At 43.1% G+C, this 16,092-nt stretch overlaps 1 protein-coding gene across 3 annotated transcripts in view; it reads left to right on the forward strand.

The window, feature by feature from the left end:
- Positions 1–16,092, forward strand: part of PQLC1 (PQ loop repeat containing 1) — a 108,450-nt gene that overhangs the window by 14,960 nt on the left and 77,398 nt on the right. For 2 of the 3 annotated variants that reach the window (XM_019524005.1, XM_019524015.1), the window contains exon 4: positions 4,885–4,938. The exons of the other annotated variant lie outside the window; for it this stretch is intronic. In XM_019524005.1, the coding sequence (XP_019379550.1) occupies positions 4,885–4,938 (54 nt within the window). The remainder of the gene's footprint in view (positions 1–4,884; positions 4,939–16,092) is intronic. 3 annotated transcript variants of the gene reach the window in all.

The following is a 16,092-nucleotide window of genomic DNA, read 5'->3' on the forward strand; positions in this document are numbered from 1 at the left end:
CCTAGAGACTATGAGTTCTCTTCAAAGTTTAATGCAGTCACTTAGGAAGTAGTTCTGAAAGTCATGCTAAAGTGCCAGCCTTGACTATACTACAGTCAAGCTTGAATGAGCGCAGAACTTCTATTCCTTTTGCTGTACTTTCATGCCAAGTCTCTAGGTCAGAGAGACACAACTGGCCAGCGTTGGAAACCTCATCTTGCTGTTTCCAACTTTGTGTGGTTGCTGGTACATAAAATATTCTATTCTTGTCACCATATTGTCAATGTAAGGGGTGATAACATGGCAGTGTCCCTTGAATGTGAATACGTTGTAATACCACATGTTGCTGTGGTCTTGCTGTATGCAGATCTTTTTTTATGTCAGTATTTCCAATGTGGGCCTGAATATCTTTGTTTGTTTGTTTGTTTGTTTGTTTGTTTTTGTTTAAATAAATCTTGTAATGATGCTATTTGTGTTGTAGCAACTTTCTTCTTTTAGTTTGGAAATGTGAAAAATGCAGACTTTTACTTGAGTAGTGTCAGAATGATGATATAGCCATGATGGTCCAGAAATTGAGAGAAGCAAGGATTTCTTAGTGTGATATCTTTTATTGGTCCAGCTATGTAGTTGGGATAAAGTTAGACAAGGTTTTGAATGTAAGACTTTTTTCCGCAGATCTCGTACTTCCACTTTCTTTTTCCATCTGTTCTTGTTGGTGACAGACTGCAAACCTGTCAGCTTCTCATTTGTTTTGTCAACATAGGTGTGTAACTTTTTTTCCTCCATCTGTTTCTTTCCTTAAGTGAGGGTCTGTTCCAGCTTCATGCACCACAGCCTTTCCAGGTTGAGTGAGCCCTAAAAGGCCATAGATGCTGCTCAGTACCAGGGTAATCCATTTAATAGATTAATACATTATCCATTTAATAGAAAGAGAGTTCCTACCCTCATGCCCCAGTTTCTCTGGAATGTTTTGTAAAGTTGCCCAGGTAAGTGACCTCCTAAAGAACATGAAGTCATCTGCAACTTTCTGTTCCCTATCCATTATTCGGTCTTGTAGTCTGGGACTTCGTTTTCTGAAAATGTTAGTTTTAAGAGGATGAATGACTTTAGAAAGCTTTCCACATTTGGCAGGGATTGAAGTGTAAAGAAGTATTGGGAGAAGAACATTCACTGTCTGCCTCAGGATTCTTGTTGGCTGTGGAAAGAGCAGAAAGCTTCCCCCTGTGCGTGTCTACATGTTTACCTGGACTGCAGCACAATGAGCCAGGTTGCGGCTGGCAGGGGGCCCTGGAGATTGGCCTGCCAGCCTGGGGGTGCTCTAGCTGAGTTCAGTGTGCTTGGAGGGGATGGCTGGAGCACAAGAGTGCTTCAGCCTGGGGCTAGCTTGCAGGCAGCTCCTGCACTGGAGCAACCTTGTGCCCCAGCCAGCTGGCTCAGTGTCTACGTGTGTGATGCTGTGCACAGAAAAACTCCACACCAGTGCTGCTGTGGAGTTTTAGTTTTGTGTGCCCCTGATAACGCGCATATATAGATGCTGAGACATTTACCGCATTGAATTAGGCAACTGCACAGTAAATGTCTTGCGTAGACGTGCCCTCTGTGTTTGCATTTTATATAGTTAAGGAGTAAATCTTTGGGCCAGCCCATCTTCTCTTCCTCTGTCTGGCAAGCTTCTTACATAACTGCTAGAGACGGGAGTCCAATCCAGCCCAGGACACCTTCTCTTTTAAAAACCCTGCCTGTACAGATACACAGTTGCCTATTGGGGAAACCAATTTTTTCATTAGTATGTAAGGATACATGTTGCAGGAGCTTGTTGTCACTGGATGTCCTTCCCTAGGAGTCAGTTTGTTATATGTTTAATCAGCCAGCGAGATTAATTTGGCCTGTTGGGAGCTTTTGCTGCAAAGAAAAAAAAAAAAAGGTAAAAAGCTTATTGTACTTTTTTGCAAACTGTCTGTTATTGGAACAGCACAGTGCAACTGTGTGGTTCTCCTAAGTTTTCTCTCCCACAGCTTTCTCTTAAGCGATAAGGCTATTTAGTGATATGATTATAATAGTAAGATTTACAGGATGGGGGGGGGGGAAAGAAAACTATTAACACGCACAATCTCAGAACTCACTGGTAGTTGTAACATACTGACTTGAAATCAGCATTTTGTGGTGCCTAGGCAAAAATGCTTCTATCAAGAGAGGAAGGATAGGTTTGAGGTTAAAGCATAGGACTGGGAATCACATGATCTGTCTGCTTAATCTTGGCTCTGCTACAACTTATCATGTGATTCTGAGCTAGCTCTTAAAATCTTTCTGTACTTCACTTTCTCCTAGACTGAGCTTCAGTTTAGTACTTTTGAGTAGTATATGAGATCTGTGGATGAAGAGTACCAAATTTTGTATTGTGATGTGATATATGCAAGCACTGTAGGACTTCTTAAATCTTTCTTCCCTCCTCTCTAATGTCCTCACAAAATAATAATTGTAAATTAAAAAGTAAAAATGTCCTTACTCCATCTTCATTTAATGGTGACTGCTTTATTTTGTTTTCTAATAACCCTGGTGCACATTTGCCCAATAGGTCTTGAATTATACAGAAGTAACATGGGGCTTTTTTTTGTTTACCCTGCTGACTGACCTTCCTAGTTATTCAAAATACCCCTCTGGAATAGCTAGTTCAGGAGGAAGTGAACTTTTTTTATCTTCCTGGCAGTAAGGGGAGTGGTCACTCTCAATCCTGACAGACCAGTTTTGTGAGTTTGAGCACTGGTTTGAAGAACATGTTAGTGGCAGTTAATTAGGTATATTCATAAACCCATTTAGTTGGAGCACTGTACAGTGCTGACACGTTCATTTATCTGGTGTCCCTTTCAGCTTAAAAAGTGTAGCCTCCCTAGGCTCTGTCAGAGCGACACTATCTCCTCTAAGAGCTATTCCTTCCTGCCTTGTTATTAGGGAAACTTTGCTTCTTTTGGTTTTTCTTTACTGGAATATTTATTTCTTTCCCTCTGGGACTTCTAGGAAAGATTTATCCTCTTATGTACTCGCAAACTGCATGTCAGCTGGAAGTAGCAAAGCCCATTTCGTGCTGCTGTTTGTTCTCCCCCCCACCCCTTTATTCAAGAGGTCTCCCTCACAGTTGAATATAGTCGATTTAAGAGGGATTACATCCTGTTTTGTGCATCCTGTTGTGTGTTTTGGTGGTTTTTTGTTTTTGTTTTTTTTTTTATAGCTGAAGTCTTAACAAAGGTATAGGATACAAGAGACTTTAACTTCTCAATGGTAGGAAAATTCCCTTTCAAATGGATGAGAATGTGCTATGAACGCTATGTTAATGGGAGGCAGGCTTTAGATAATGTCACAGACATAAGTTATTGGATTTTTTTAAAATTCCATTTTGATCATACTCAGACTTTTTATATTTGTGGATATCCTGGCACTATTGTAATGGTAATAATAGCCCTCCTCAGTCATTGCCCAGTTTAATTGGGTGTCTGCAGCAGTAGTGTGCATTGTGGCTGGATCGTTTAGTACAGAACAGCTCAGTTTGCTGGAGTTTTATTTTGTTTAAGCTCTTTTCTTTGTATAAATCAGCTTTTCATTGTTGCTGTGTGCATTCTTTCATACATCGGTGCAACTATGCTAAAAGGGCAAGATTTAAAAAAGTGACTGTTGATGGGTTTTTTTCCTCTTTTTTTTGGAGGGCAAGAGCTTCTGTTATGGGATGCCTGGTTTAGAGTCAGAATGTGAGGCAATCACCCTCTGAAAATTGAGTCCCTTTTTAAAGGAGATTCAAGCCGCCATCTAAAAATGGAAGCAACTAAAATTACTAGGCACTTTTTGAACACCCCCGGCAGATATAGTTAGGCCCAGTGTGGTGGTGATGTCTTTTCCTTCCCCCCAGCCCTATCCCCAGTTGTATCCCTGGAATCTTTTATTAGTAGCATGTGTCCGAATGCAAGGTACAGTTAAATATTTTATCTATTGGTCCTAAGCAAAGATGACTTTTACCTTGGGAAGTTTCTCTTTTGGCACATGGGTGGCTGCAGTGTCTTACACTGATGGTGATGGCAGTTCCCATTTAGTTATTATTTGCCTTACATCATTTGCCTCGGATTAAGTGGGACAAGAACTCCACTGAGTTGTTTTGTTTTATTTTTTGAATCAACTTGTTTATTCTCCTCTGTGTTTTGGACTCTTTCCCTCTGTCTGGTGTTGTCTTATCCCTATTTTCTATAATGCCCTGATCCCTTGAGGAGAGCCCTGGAAAAACAATATTGGGCAGTATGTGGTTTATAACTAGAATTCAGACCTGCAGAGGATGTGTGAAATAAAATTAAATCTTTCAGGATATGAATTACTTGCATTGGCAGTTTGCTCCATCAGCCTCTGACACAAGTGATTGTAAGTTTAAGCTGGTTGAAACCCATTCTTGAACACAGTTCCCTGCACAACCCTGAGGCAGACCACTGTTTTTATATACCGTACTTACGTGTCCCTACATAATTCTTTTCTGAAAATCTCTTCCACCCTTGCTTTTACCTAAGGTTATAAGACAAAAGAAAGCAATATAAACTTTATTTCTGTAGAAAACAGATACATATTTGTACCATAATTTGAAGGTTGCATGTTACATGCAGTTTTTGTTTTCTCCCCTAGTTTCTCTCCCATCACATTGTTATGGGATCATATACTGAGACCATTCAGCTTTCAGTCTTCCCTGAAATGTTGGGGAAAGTCCTGTAGATGGCATGGAATCTAAAACTCTTTGGCATGATTTATTTATTTTTATCAGGAAACTGTACTAACCAACTAAACTTGAATACAAACTAAAAGAGCAACAATTGTATTGGATCTAACTAGCTTGTTTTGTCTTCTCTTCGTCCCTGTTCTCAATTTTTTTTTATGTAGCCGCAGATAGTAAGGACGAAGACATCAAAGCACCTCCCAAGAGAGCCTATCTGGGTATGTACTGTGCCAGGCCATCCTGCATGAAGTTGCCATCTCAAACATAACTCATGCTTCATTACTTTTTTCTTTTTGCTTTTTTTTGCTTACCATGTTAGAAATGATAGTATGATCATTTCTTCGGAGATGTTTATTCTATCTTTTCTTGAGATGCTGAAATCTGTTTAATTTTTAACCTTTCTAGAGGAAAAGATGCTTTCAGTTTTGTGCTAGAAACCAGTGGTTTTAAAGGAGGTTTTGAATTTGCCAGCACAGCCCATCATTCTACTTGATTTTATTTTATTTTATTTTCCTTTCTCTAACCCAGTGAGAGAAGCAAAGTATTGTGGAATGGAATTTGTGGAGTCATGACAATATTTTTTTATCTCCTCAACCCCCACAGAACTGTCTTCCCTATCATGAGCCCTTTCTCCGGAAAGCTTCCGCTGTGAAACGAGCTATAAAAAGTATGGGAATGGCTTTAGGCTGAGCCGTAGTAGCTCAAGTTCAGCAAAATGACAGTGGTCTGTAACAAGATCAGTGAAGCTTTCCTACTCCATTCTTTAATTTTCCATGGATCCCACATATGTTGGTCTCCTGTCACTATTAAAATCTGAACTGAATCCATTCAAACTTCTGAGTGTTCCTTAGCTAGAGAGAAGGAGAAATATAGTATGTTCTGTGTCTGTATACCATTTCCGGTTCAGTAACCAGAAGAGTCTGTTGTTATGACTGTATTTGTTTCAGCAAGCAGACCCGTGTTCAAGCAGTTTAGCCTGTGTTAAGTGCCCTGGTGGCATTGCAGACTTGTTCCTTTTCAAGCAAGGCTTATCTCCTAACATGTACTATAGTAGATCCCTGCATTTCAGTGATTTGCAACTGTGACAAGCGTCTTAGTTGAAGGAGTGTAGATGCCAGTTCAGAGAAACAAGTCCCAGTATAAACACTGAAGTTGCATCACTTGAATTTAAGTTGGCTTCTATGCTGAATTTGTTAAGATGATGCAAAATTCCATGTAGGTGCTGATTATTTTGGATTATGAATGCTGTGTTTCAGTTCTGTTTGCAGTGACAAGGAAGCTATGTAAGGGAGGTCATAACAGAGCATAGCATGGAATTCCTCATTCGAAATAAGAGTACCTGTGGGACTTCAAATCACTATAAGTAAATCTGTTGTAAACATAGGTAAATAAGGGTGCAGTCTCTGATCAGTAGAGAAGTTCCTGCATAGCAGTGCACCACAGACCACTTCCCTGAAACTTTCAGTCCAGGCCTGGGGATTTGATCTTTAAATAACAGTGGGCGCATCTATATGTGCACTTCAATGTGCAGTAGATTATTTTACTGCGTATTAAAACATGACTTAAAAAAATAACTTTATGCTAATGTGCAGTTAAATAGCCTGTTGTAGGGGTAGGCAACCCCCAGCCTAGGTACCAGAGCATAGCACGTGAAAGCATTTTGTTTGGCACTCATGCCTAGGGTTGGATGGTATGCAAGGAGTCTGGGCTTCACTGCCACAACAAGGATCAGACCCCTTGTGGTTCCCCTACCGTGTGCCCCTGGCACACCAGCATCTTATATGTCAAGGTTGCAGGTGTTTTTGGCACTCTGCCCAAAAATGTTGCCAACCCTTAGTCTACTGCACATTAAACAACACTAAAAAAAGTGTGCAGCCTAGTATGTATTAATTTAGTACCTCACATTGGAGGTACTAAATTTAATGCGCATTAATGTATGTGTAGATGCACCCAGTGTATTCAAAAGCAGTATTTGTCTGGATTTTTCTGAAGAGAACATTTATTTTGTAGTATTCCAAAAGTGCGTGTTGGTTAAATACCACCGTTTTGAAAAGCACCTTTTCCTATTATATCTTTTGCAAAACTTTTTTTTTTTGAGGTTTGGCATCAAATGGTGTTTGTTTTGCTGGTTGTCTTACCTTGAGTTTTCAGTCATTCTCTCTGGCTTGCTGCATCAAAACATACTAACCTGTAGAAAGTAAACATGAAACATGCCATCCCTAACATGTTTACATTCTTGTTGTCCATATTCATTTGTTTTGTTTGTGGTGCTATAGGTGGAAATAGTTTTCTGTCCATTTGTTGAAGGGTAAAGGTTGGCTAATTTTGAATGCTTCAAGAAAATAAAGGCAATGGAAACGATTTGGTGAATGCTCTATTACTAGCTCTTGTTTGTTTTTGTAAAAAAACCAAAATGCATAAGTTCTAAATATCAGTTGCTTAAGAGCTTTCAGTAATCATATTAGGTGATACTGGTCCTAGGAGTTTCTACAGAAGTGCTGATGTAACTGTATTCCATGATACCTGTGATGAGCAAATTAACAAATGAGCCTGAGCTTTGCAAAGCCAGAGGGATCAAAAGAAATACTCAGTTTTTTTTCCCCTTTCTGCAGGGCTGTCCAGCTGGTAGCCCATACACTAAGGGTTTAACCTGTAGTCTCTGGGGTCCCACCTGGGTGCTGCTTCCCTTATTTCTCTGGCAGCAACAACAGCTGGGGTCTCAAGGCTCCCCCTTCATCCCCTGGTTTATGCTGCAAGCTCTTGGCCTGGCAGCTCGGAGTGCCCTTGTGGCATGGTGATGCAGGGGACCTGGCAGGGAGCTGAAGGTGAAATGAGATGCTGTGCTACATAGGGGAGCACCCACCTGCACATGCATGCATGGGGCATGCAGCCCAGGGGGCCCATGGGCCCCACTAGTACTGCCAACACAGTGTGTTGGCCCCTGCTGTTGCAGCCTGTGGGGCATGTGGCCCCCAGATGTTTTGAAGTTGAACAGCTCTGTCCTATTGTATAGGAAAAGGGCAGGCTAACATGAGTGCTTCCAACTTTAATTATTCAGTTTACTGCGTCTATTCTGTGTATGCGCTTGTTAAAAAAGCACACATTTCTTACTAGTCTGGATATGTTTAAAATGCTTCTGAAACATACAGGTAAATAAGCAGGCATATCATGTACTACTGAATTAAAAAAATCCGAGTGAGGGGGACATGGTGCTTTCTTGCCTTGGGGTGGCTTAAATCCTATACAAAATTCCTTCTGGTTTAAGTTAAATCAGAGTCCCCCAGCATGCTCTGCAGCCCTGGGCTGGGCTGTGCTGTCTGCTTCACTGGAGCAGGGCTAGCCCCACCCCTCTAATCCCTAGACAGAGCAGGGGCAGGGGTGTGGCCAAATGCTAGCCCCACTAGGGCGAAGGGGAAATGGAAGAAGTTTATTTGCCCCCTGTCCCACCAGCACGGACCCCAGCCAGGGTCTTCCAGGCAGGGGCACAGCAGCCTCTGTCAGGCATTTCTCCACTTGCTACTCCAGCGGTTGGGGCATGGCCATCCCCAGCACCAGCACCAGCCTGAAGTGAATGGAGATGGGGTTTAATTCCTTTCTCTGTCCCCTGTCCCAGTGGCAGGGTCTGCTTGGCCTGGGTGCAGCAGCCTGTGTCAGGCCCCCCCCCCCCCCCCCGGGGGGCGGGTTCTTGGGCGCGGGGGGGCAGCCCCTGGTGGGGCCCCCCCCCCCCCCACTGCTGCAGGGGTGGGAGCGCAGCCAGGTGCCAGCCAGCATGGTCCCCTGAGGCGAAGGGGGCAGGGAAGGTGTTTATTTCCCCCCCCCTTCTCTCCCCAGGACCCCAGTAGTGAGGTGGGAAGGACCTTGATGGGGCAGCAGCCCCTATGATGGTGTCCTGGGAGTGCAAGCCCCTTCCTGGCAGGGGGGGCTAAGCTGCAGATGGGAGTGGGGTGGCCAGAGCTGCCGCAGACTGTGGGGTGAGTGGTGGCATTGGGGCTCAGAGGGGTAGCCACGACCCCCTAAGCCGCTACTAGTGCACTGCCTCCAGTTGTCCTGCACAGTCTGCAGCAGCTTTGCCCACCTCACTCCCACCTGCAGCACAGCACCCCCAGGCTGTGAAGAAGCTTGCACTCCCAGGACACCATCACAGGGGCTGCTGCCCCATCAAGGGCCTTCCCCCTTGCTGCTCCAATGCCAGGGACAGGGGCATGGCCAGAGGCTGCCCGGGGTGGCCCCCTTAGGCAAAGAGGGCAGGGAGGGGGTTTATTTCCCCTCTCCCTCCAGCACAGGGGTGGAACAGAAGTTCCATAAACCAGTTTGACCTCAATCAGTTAAGTCCGATACTACATTCAACCAGGTTTATCTCAAACCAGTTTCATCCATTTTGAAAGTGATTTATATGCAGTGAACTTCTGTTCTGTTACAGGTTTAAACCAGTTTCTGCTTGCTCACACCAGTTTGTGTAACTTCTGTCCCTAGTTCAGATCTCACTTAGTTACTTGCCTGGCTTGGGATTCTCATGAAAACGTTACATAAGGGAGTGGGGATGTGTTTTAGGTGTGGAGATTGTGTATTTCTGTATGTCTTTCAGTGAGTTGTACAGCACTGCTTTTTCAAGTAAGAGGTTATAACTGGGCTTTTCAACTTCAAATTTCAAAGTAATTCTTCTAGAGCTTCTAGGCTTTCGGAGTTGTTTCATGTACAGGGCTTGGTGCCTGAAAAAAGGGAGTCTGTCTGGACCCTCCAAATCGCCCCTTCTACAACTCCCATTCCAACCTACAGGAGTTACTTAAATTTGTGTTGCAATTACATAATGACTTTACAATAAATATATTGTGCTCATTTTTAACTTAAGCTCGGTTGTCATGGGAGTTGCTTCATTGCATGACAAGTAAACTGTTGACAGTAGTATTTTCACTCTGTCCCATGGCACTTGTGGTGAACTTCCTAGATGAATGCTGAGGCTGTCATCTGATGCCCCTTTTGAAGAAACTGAGTCTTTTCTCTGCTCTCCGGGATCTGGCTTAGGCATACTTGTCAGTAATCCAGCAAACCACTTAATGCCCCTGTTTTTCCTCATAACTGTAGCCTGAAAAGCTCTTATCTGATGCTTGATTCTGAAAGTCAAATAGATGCTGTTGACTGGGAGAATGCCGTCAGCTGGTGTCATTTGTCACAGCCCCATTGGCTATAATAAGGCAATGACAATTTGCAGCAGCTGAGCATCGGCCCTAGGGTGTAGGCTTCCTGTTTTGTATATAGAAATAAAATGTATTCCTGTTCTAGGAAAAGGAAGAACTAAGAAGCAACAGTTCTGGTGAAACACTAACCATCTTTTGTTGGTTTTTTTTTTTTATTACTCAAACATTTAAACACATGGGGGGGGAGGGTTCTCCTGTGTATAAAATTTATTTTCAATCTTGAAAATAACTTGTTTGGTTGTCTCGCACAGTACCAAATAGTGTGAGAATACTGGCCAGAACTTTTGCTTAGTTCCAGTCCAGAGAGCTATAGAGTCCAAATAATATTGAAGTTTAGAAAAACAAACAAAACCCCCTCTTCCCTCCCACCAAAAAGAAAAAGAAAGCCACCTTAGTGCAAATTCTTAATTTATTCAGTACAACAGTATGCCAAGAAGTATTTTTAAAAATTGTGTGTGCAAAAGTAGTACATGTCTGCGTAGGTCAGTTCATTTAGTCAGTACTGATACATAAATGAATTGGAAATACAGCAATGTGATTAAATAGATAGCTGTTCCAAAATTTAAGTGTGCATTACTTTTGCTCTACCTATTGCTGTGAGTGACTGTAGCATGCTAGTTGTAGTAAATCACTTCTTCTCTGCTGCTGCCTCCTTCTCTTGTCCCCTTTATTTCAGTTAGGAGACGAATAAAATAGTGAAAAATGAAGAATCATCAAGCTCTTGAACTCTTAACTCTGGTGTTAGTATGTTGAGTCCTGGTACTTGAGCTAAACTATGACCCCTAAGAGATGTGCACAGAGCTAACAAGGGGGTTGAAATCTCTTCTCTCCACTCCATACTTCTACAGAATTGTGACATTCTAGTAGAATCATATTTTAAAGTTTTGTACCTGTTATCACAGCATATGGCAAGTGTCTCATTAGGTTTCTTCATTAGGAATATTTTCTTGATGTAAGTTGAAGAATTGACAGAATCGGAGTGTTCTGGTTAATGAAGTGGCATTTGAGCTGTGCAGGCTTTCCTAACTTACTCCATTAACTTTTCCCTCCTTTCCTTGGTGTGTTCTCCAGCTTGTATAAGTGCCTTAGGCTAGGGACAGAAATTGCACATAAACTGGCATAAGTGATCGGAAACCAGTTCAAATCTGTAACACAATAGAAGTTCAGTGCATGTAAACTGCTGTCAAAATGTCCGAAAGCGGTTTAAGATAAATCTGGATACATGTAGTATCAGACTTAACTGATTTGGGTTAAATCGGTTTATTGAATTTCTATCCCAGATCCCCTCCAGATTCAAGTCAACTCTGTATTCCCCAGCAACACAGGATGCTTTGCACCTCCCCTTCAAACACCCCCCTTTGCAGGGTGGGCAGGCTAGCCTTGGCCCAAGCTGTCTGCTCCAGCCAAATAGCAAGGCATGCAAGGCACCCCCTGGCTTCTGGCTTGGGCCATTGCAGGATGGAAAGATTGAATCAAGTCACCCTCATGCTGTTTGACTGTACTTAGCCTTAGTGTGTTAGCTGCTTGTCATTCTGTCAAAGGGGTGGGTGTGTTGTCTTTTACTCTTCCTGTAGTTACCCTGTTTTGTTCTGTTCTGCTGTCTCAGGATGGAGTGATAGTTCTGAGTCTTGTATAAATAAATCCTTATAAACATGAAGGTTTTTTGGTTACCTGTGTATACTTAGGTCCCTCCCACGCATTACACTCAACCAGTTAATCACATCTTAAATTGCGATGCAGCCTCACATTCAATCAATGAATGGCATGATAAAACAAGGAATAAGCCACAAACTTATTTCACACAAAAAATGTATAATGACTTTGTAGCTGGTTCCTGCCATGCCATTAATTGAACATGTCCAGGTGCGCTCCTGGGACTGGGAATAGGGTTACCATATTTCCAGGTTGAAAAAAGGACACTTGTCACTGGGGGGGGGACAGGCAGGGGGAATGTGATGGGGGGGGCAGTGTTCTGCCCCTGCCCATTCTGTTGCCCCTCACTGACAAGCCACACCTTCCCCCAGCCCTGCTGCTGCCTCTCAGTCTGGACCCACTGACCCAGCCCTGCCAGTGCCCCTCCCAAGCTGCAGTACCCTGCCCCCCACCCCTATCCCCCTGGTGCGGCCAGTGCCCCATGCACCCAACCCACAGTCACCCATCCCATCCCCTGTGCCCCTCACTCCTGATCTGCAGCCCCCTACTCCCCTCCCAGTCCTGCTGGTGCCTCTCACTCCCGACCCGCAGATCCCTGCCCCCCAGCCCTGCTGCCCAAGCACCTCCTGCATTACATGCGCTCTTGCACTCTGTTGCCAGAGCCTGTGAAAGGAGCTCATGACCCCAACAGCCAGTTGCCTTGTCTGCTGTTCCCAGCCCCGAGCAGCCAACCCAGGAGAGCAGAAAACTTGGACATTTGCTCTTATTTAAAAAACCTGCTCAGACACAGCACAAGAGGGCCAAAAAAGAGGACGTGTCTAAGAAAACCTGGGCGTATGGTAACCCTAGCTAGGAGCCCTGTTAGTTGATGGGACTCCCAGCCATGGGAGTCTGTGTAATCCTGGGCTCCCACTTCACTGAAATTTAAGGTATCCGATGCGTGATTTCCCCCAGTTGTGCCTCTTGCGATGCACATGTGGCATGTCAGGAAATGCAGTTGTGTGGATTTTGCATCAGTTCAGTTCCCATTGTGCATTTACCTGTATGTCTGGCAGGGGTCTGTTGGCAAAGTTGTATGACTAGAGGCTTGGAGGAGATCTATGGAACTTCCTGTACTGGGGAATGTACTTCTTGCTGTGGGTCCTGTGCAGCTGGGTTTCCCTTGCAGAGGAAGGAGTTGAGCAAGAAAACCTCTCCACAGTACAGAATCAGCCCACATAGCATTTCAGCCCAATGCACTGCTGCCATCTTTCAGTCTTATGATGAAACTTCTGGCACGTTCGACTTTAAGCTCCAGCTTCTGACATGTGTGAGCATGTGGGAATCTATGGTTTCATTTTTTTTAAAAGGTAAATTTTGTCCTTTAGGGTTGCTGAGGGAAGCTTGAAAATGTTACCCAAGGGCACCTAAAGAAAAATATCCCACCCCACCTCCTTCCATGACCTATTATTTTATGAAAAATATTTCAGAGCTCACAATTTTTTTGAGCCCTCCTGGGATGGCAGCAATTTCCTTTAGTCTCTCCCAACAGAGATTTACGCTTAATGACATGTATGTAGGGCAATAGGAAAATCTCCCATGGAAACAGATTTTTGCAGTAGAACTGGATTTACATCTTAATGAAACTCTGCTCTTCTGATCTGAAAATTTTGATCTTCAGTTGAAAAAGAGAAAGCCTGAAAACAACCTATTAAAAGTGGATTTGGGGCTCTGCTGCTTTCCCTTGCTGAAAGTGCAGCTTGTCTAATTCCAATCTATACTTTAACAAAAAATTATGGGCCCTAATGAATGAATGATTTCCTGAGAGTGCTGAGAAGGATGGATCTGACAGGCTGTGTTGCATTTTTTCTTCTGCCTGATGGTTATTCCAAAAGTTCATTTCACTGGGTTTAGTTTTGTCTGGGGTTTGTTTGTTTGTTTGTTTGTTTATTTATTTATTTGCAGTTCAGTCCCTCATCAGGCATTAATTATGTCTGGTTAAGTTAATTTAGGCTTAACACCCTCATTTCTTAGATCAGAAGAGACTATTCATATTGCCTTGTCTGAGACTCGTGCATAATTGGGCCATAAAGTTTAATCCCTGTGACGATCAGAAACATTTATAGTTGAACTTATTCATAATGATGATAGTTTTAAAAATGCATCCATTCTTGACTTAAAAGGTCTGAAGTGCTGCTACTGATAATATGCTCTAATGGTTTTGTTTAAAACAAATTTCATCAGAATGTTGTGTGGTACTGAATCGAATGGTTTTAAGTATATTATATCATAAAAAATTAGGGTTGCAAGACATCTTGGGAGATCATCTAGTCCAACTCGCTGCTCAAAGAAGGACCATCCTCAACTAGATCATCCCAGCCAAGGCTTTGTCTAGCTCGGTCTTAAAAACCTCCAAGGATGGAGAGTCCACAACCTGTCTGGCAAACTTGTTCCAGTGCTTCACAACCCTCCTCAGAGAAAGTATTTCCTAATATCTAACTTCAACTTCCTTTGCAACTTGAAGCCATTGCTCCTTGTTCTGTCATCTGCTACCACTGAGAACAATTTAGCTCCATCTTTGGAGCCACCCTTCAGGTAATTGAAGGCTGCTATTAAATCCTGCCTCCCTCAGTCTTTTTCTCCCCAGACTCAATTAGCCCAGTTTCCCCAGCCTTTCCTCAGAGGTCATGTGCCCCAGCCCCTAACCATTTTCATTGCCCTCCACTGGACTTTCTCCAATTTTTCCGCATCCCTTCTGTAGTGGCAGATCCAAAACTGAACACAGTACTCCAGATGTGACCTCACCAATGCTGAATAGAGGGCAACAATCACATTTCTTTATCTTCTGGTAATGCTCCTACCAATGCAGCCCAGTATGCCGTTAGCCTTCTTGGCAACAAGGGCACACTGTTGACTCCTGTTGAGCTTATTTTCCACTGTAATCCCCAGGTCCTTTTCTGCAGAGCTGCTGCTGAGCCACTCAGTCCCAAGCCTGTAGCAGTACATGGGATTGTTTCATCTTAAGTGCAGGACTTCGCACTTGTCCTTATTGAACCTCATGAGATTCCTTTTGGCCCAATCCTCCAATTTGTCTAGGTCACTCTGAATCCTAGCCCTACCTTCCAGTGTGTCTACTACACTCTCCAGCTTGGTGTCATCTGCAAACTTGCTGAGGGTGCGCTACATCCCATCTTCCAGGTTGCTGATAAAGATAGTGAACAAAACCAGACCCAGGACTGACCCCTGGTTGGGGCTCAGTGCAGTTATCTATAGTTAAAAGAAGTAATGATATCTTCTCAAGATTGCTGCCTTTCCTTCTTTTCTGCCCACCTTGTCCTTGCTAAATAAGATGTAGCCAATGAAGAACATTTTGCTGAATCTTGAATGATTGTTACACATACTGTCTCTAATTTTTTCCTTATGAAATCGAGGATGATGTCCGTCAGGCTTGATGGGTCCTCAGGTGACTGAGGAGCCGAATTCTGGATGCACACGTTCTTTGGCAATGGGGTCATGTTGTTTCGCAGGGGAGTGGGATTTGCAGCCCTGGGCTGGTCTCCTTCAGAACAACTGCAGTAAGATCCTACCTGGAGAAGGAAACTTGTGAGCCTTCTGTATCCTTTTCTACATTTACTGCTATTAAATGATCTCAACATGGAAGTGGTGCTCTTTTTTTTTTTTTTTCCTCCCCCCTCAGTTTTGTGTTTTGGATGCAGTTTAAAATACTTACATTTATACACTACTCTGTGCTAGGGTGTTTAAGTACAAAAAGACTGAATCCCTTCTTTGAAGTTACAATCGGAGAAGCAAAAAAGCCCCCACAAAAAATGCTTTTGTTGCTTACAGGATATACAGGGTATTCTAGGTTTATCTTGCAAAAGGAAAACATGCTTCTGACTCCAGGAGAAAGGAGAAATGGTAGAAATAGCATTACTTTACTTTGCATACTGCCAGCAGCTTGGAAATGGGCCATAATACCAAACAGCCATGAGGGAGAACCCCAAACACAAAGCATAGCCCTGTCTTGAAGAGATTTTTCTCTTTTGGGACAGTCAACACAGGGTCTTTCTCTTTGCATTTTGACATCACCTGTGTAACTTGTCAAGATAGTGAAATCTCACTGAAATGAAACTGAGTAAATGGCACAGAGGCTTCATTGAAGAGACTGGTTGATGATGATTTGGTCAAGTTGTACTTTGGCAGCAAAAACTTCAAGGTGCAGACTTGGCTGATGCAGTCGGTGGGTTTTTAAAAAAAATCTGTAGCTCTTAGTTTATATCTGACCACATGAGGGTGCTCATGGGTTTCCAAATTATGTGTGTAGAGCAACTGAAGTGGAAGAGAGGGAAGTATTTAAATATTACAGAAAACTCACCTTGTTCTCAGGAGTATAGATTCTAAATATAGAAATGGTTGATGAAACTTTCTGGATCTTAAGAGCTCTTAGTTTATGGGAAAGGAGGAATAAAATATAATTCACTATTGTAAACTGATGGGAACAGTGACATACTGAAAGTGTGTGTGTGTGTGTGTGTGTGTGTGTAT

The sequence above is a fragment of the Gavialis gangeticus genome, unplaced genomic scaffold, assembly GCF_001723915.1.
Source record: "Gavialis gangeticus isolate Ggan-Ray unplaced genomic scaffold, GavGan_comp1, whole genome shotgun sequence".
NCBI lineage: Eukaryota > Metazoa > Chordata > Crocodylia > Gavialidae > Gavialis > Gavialis gangeticus.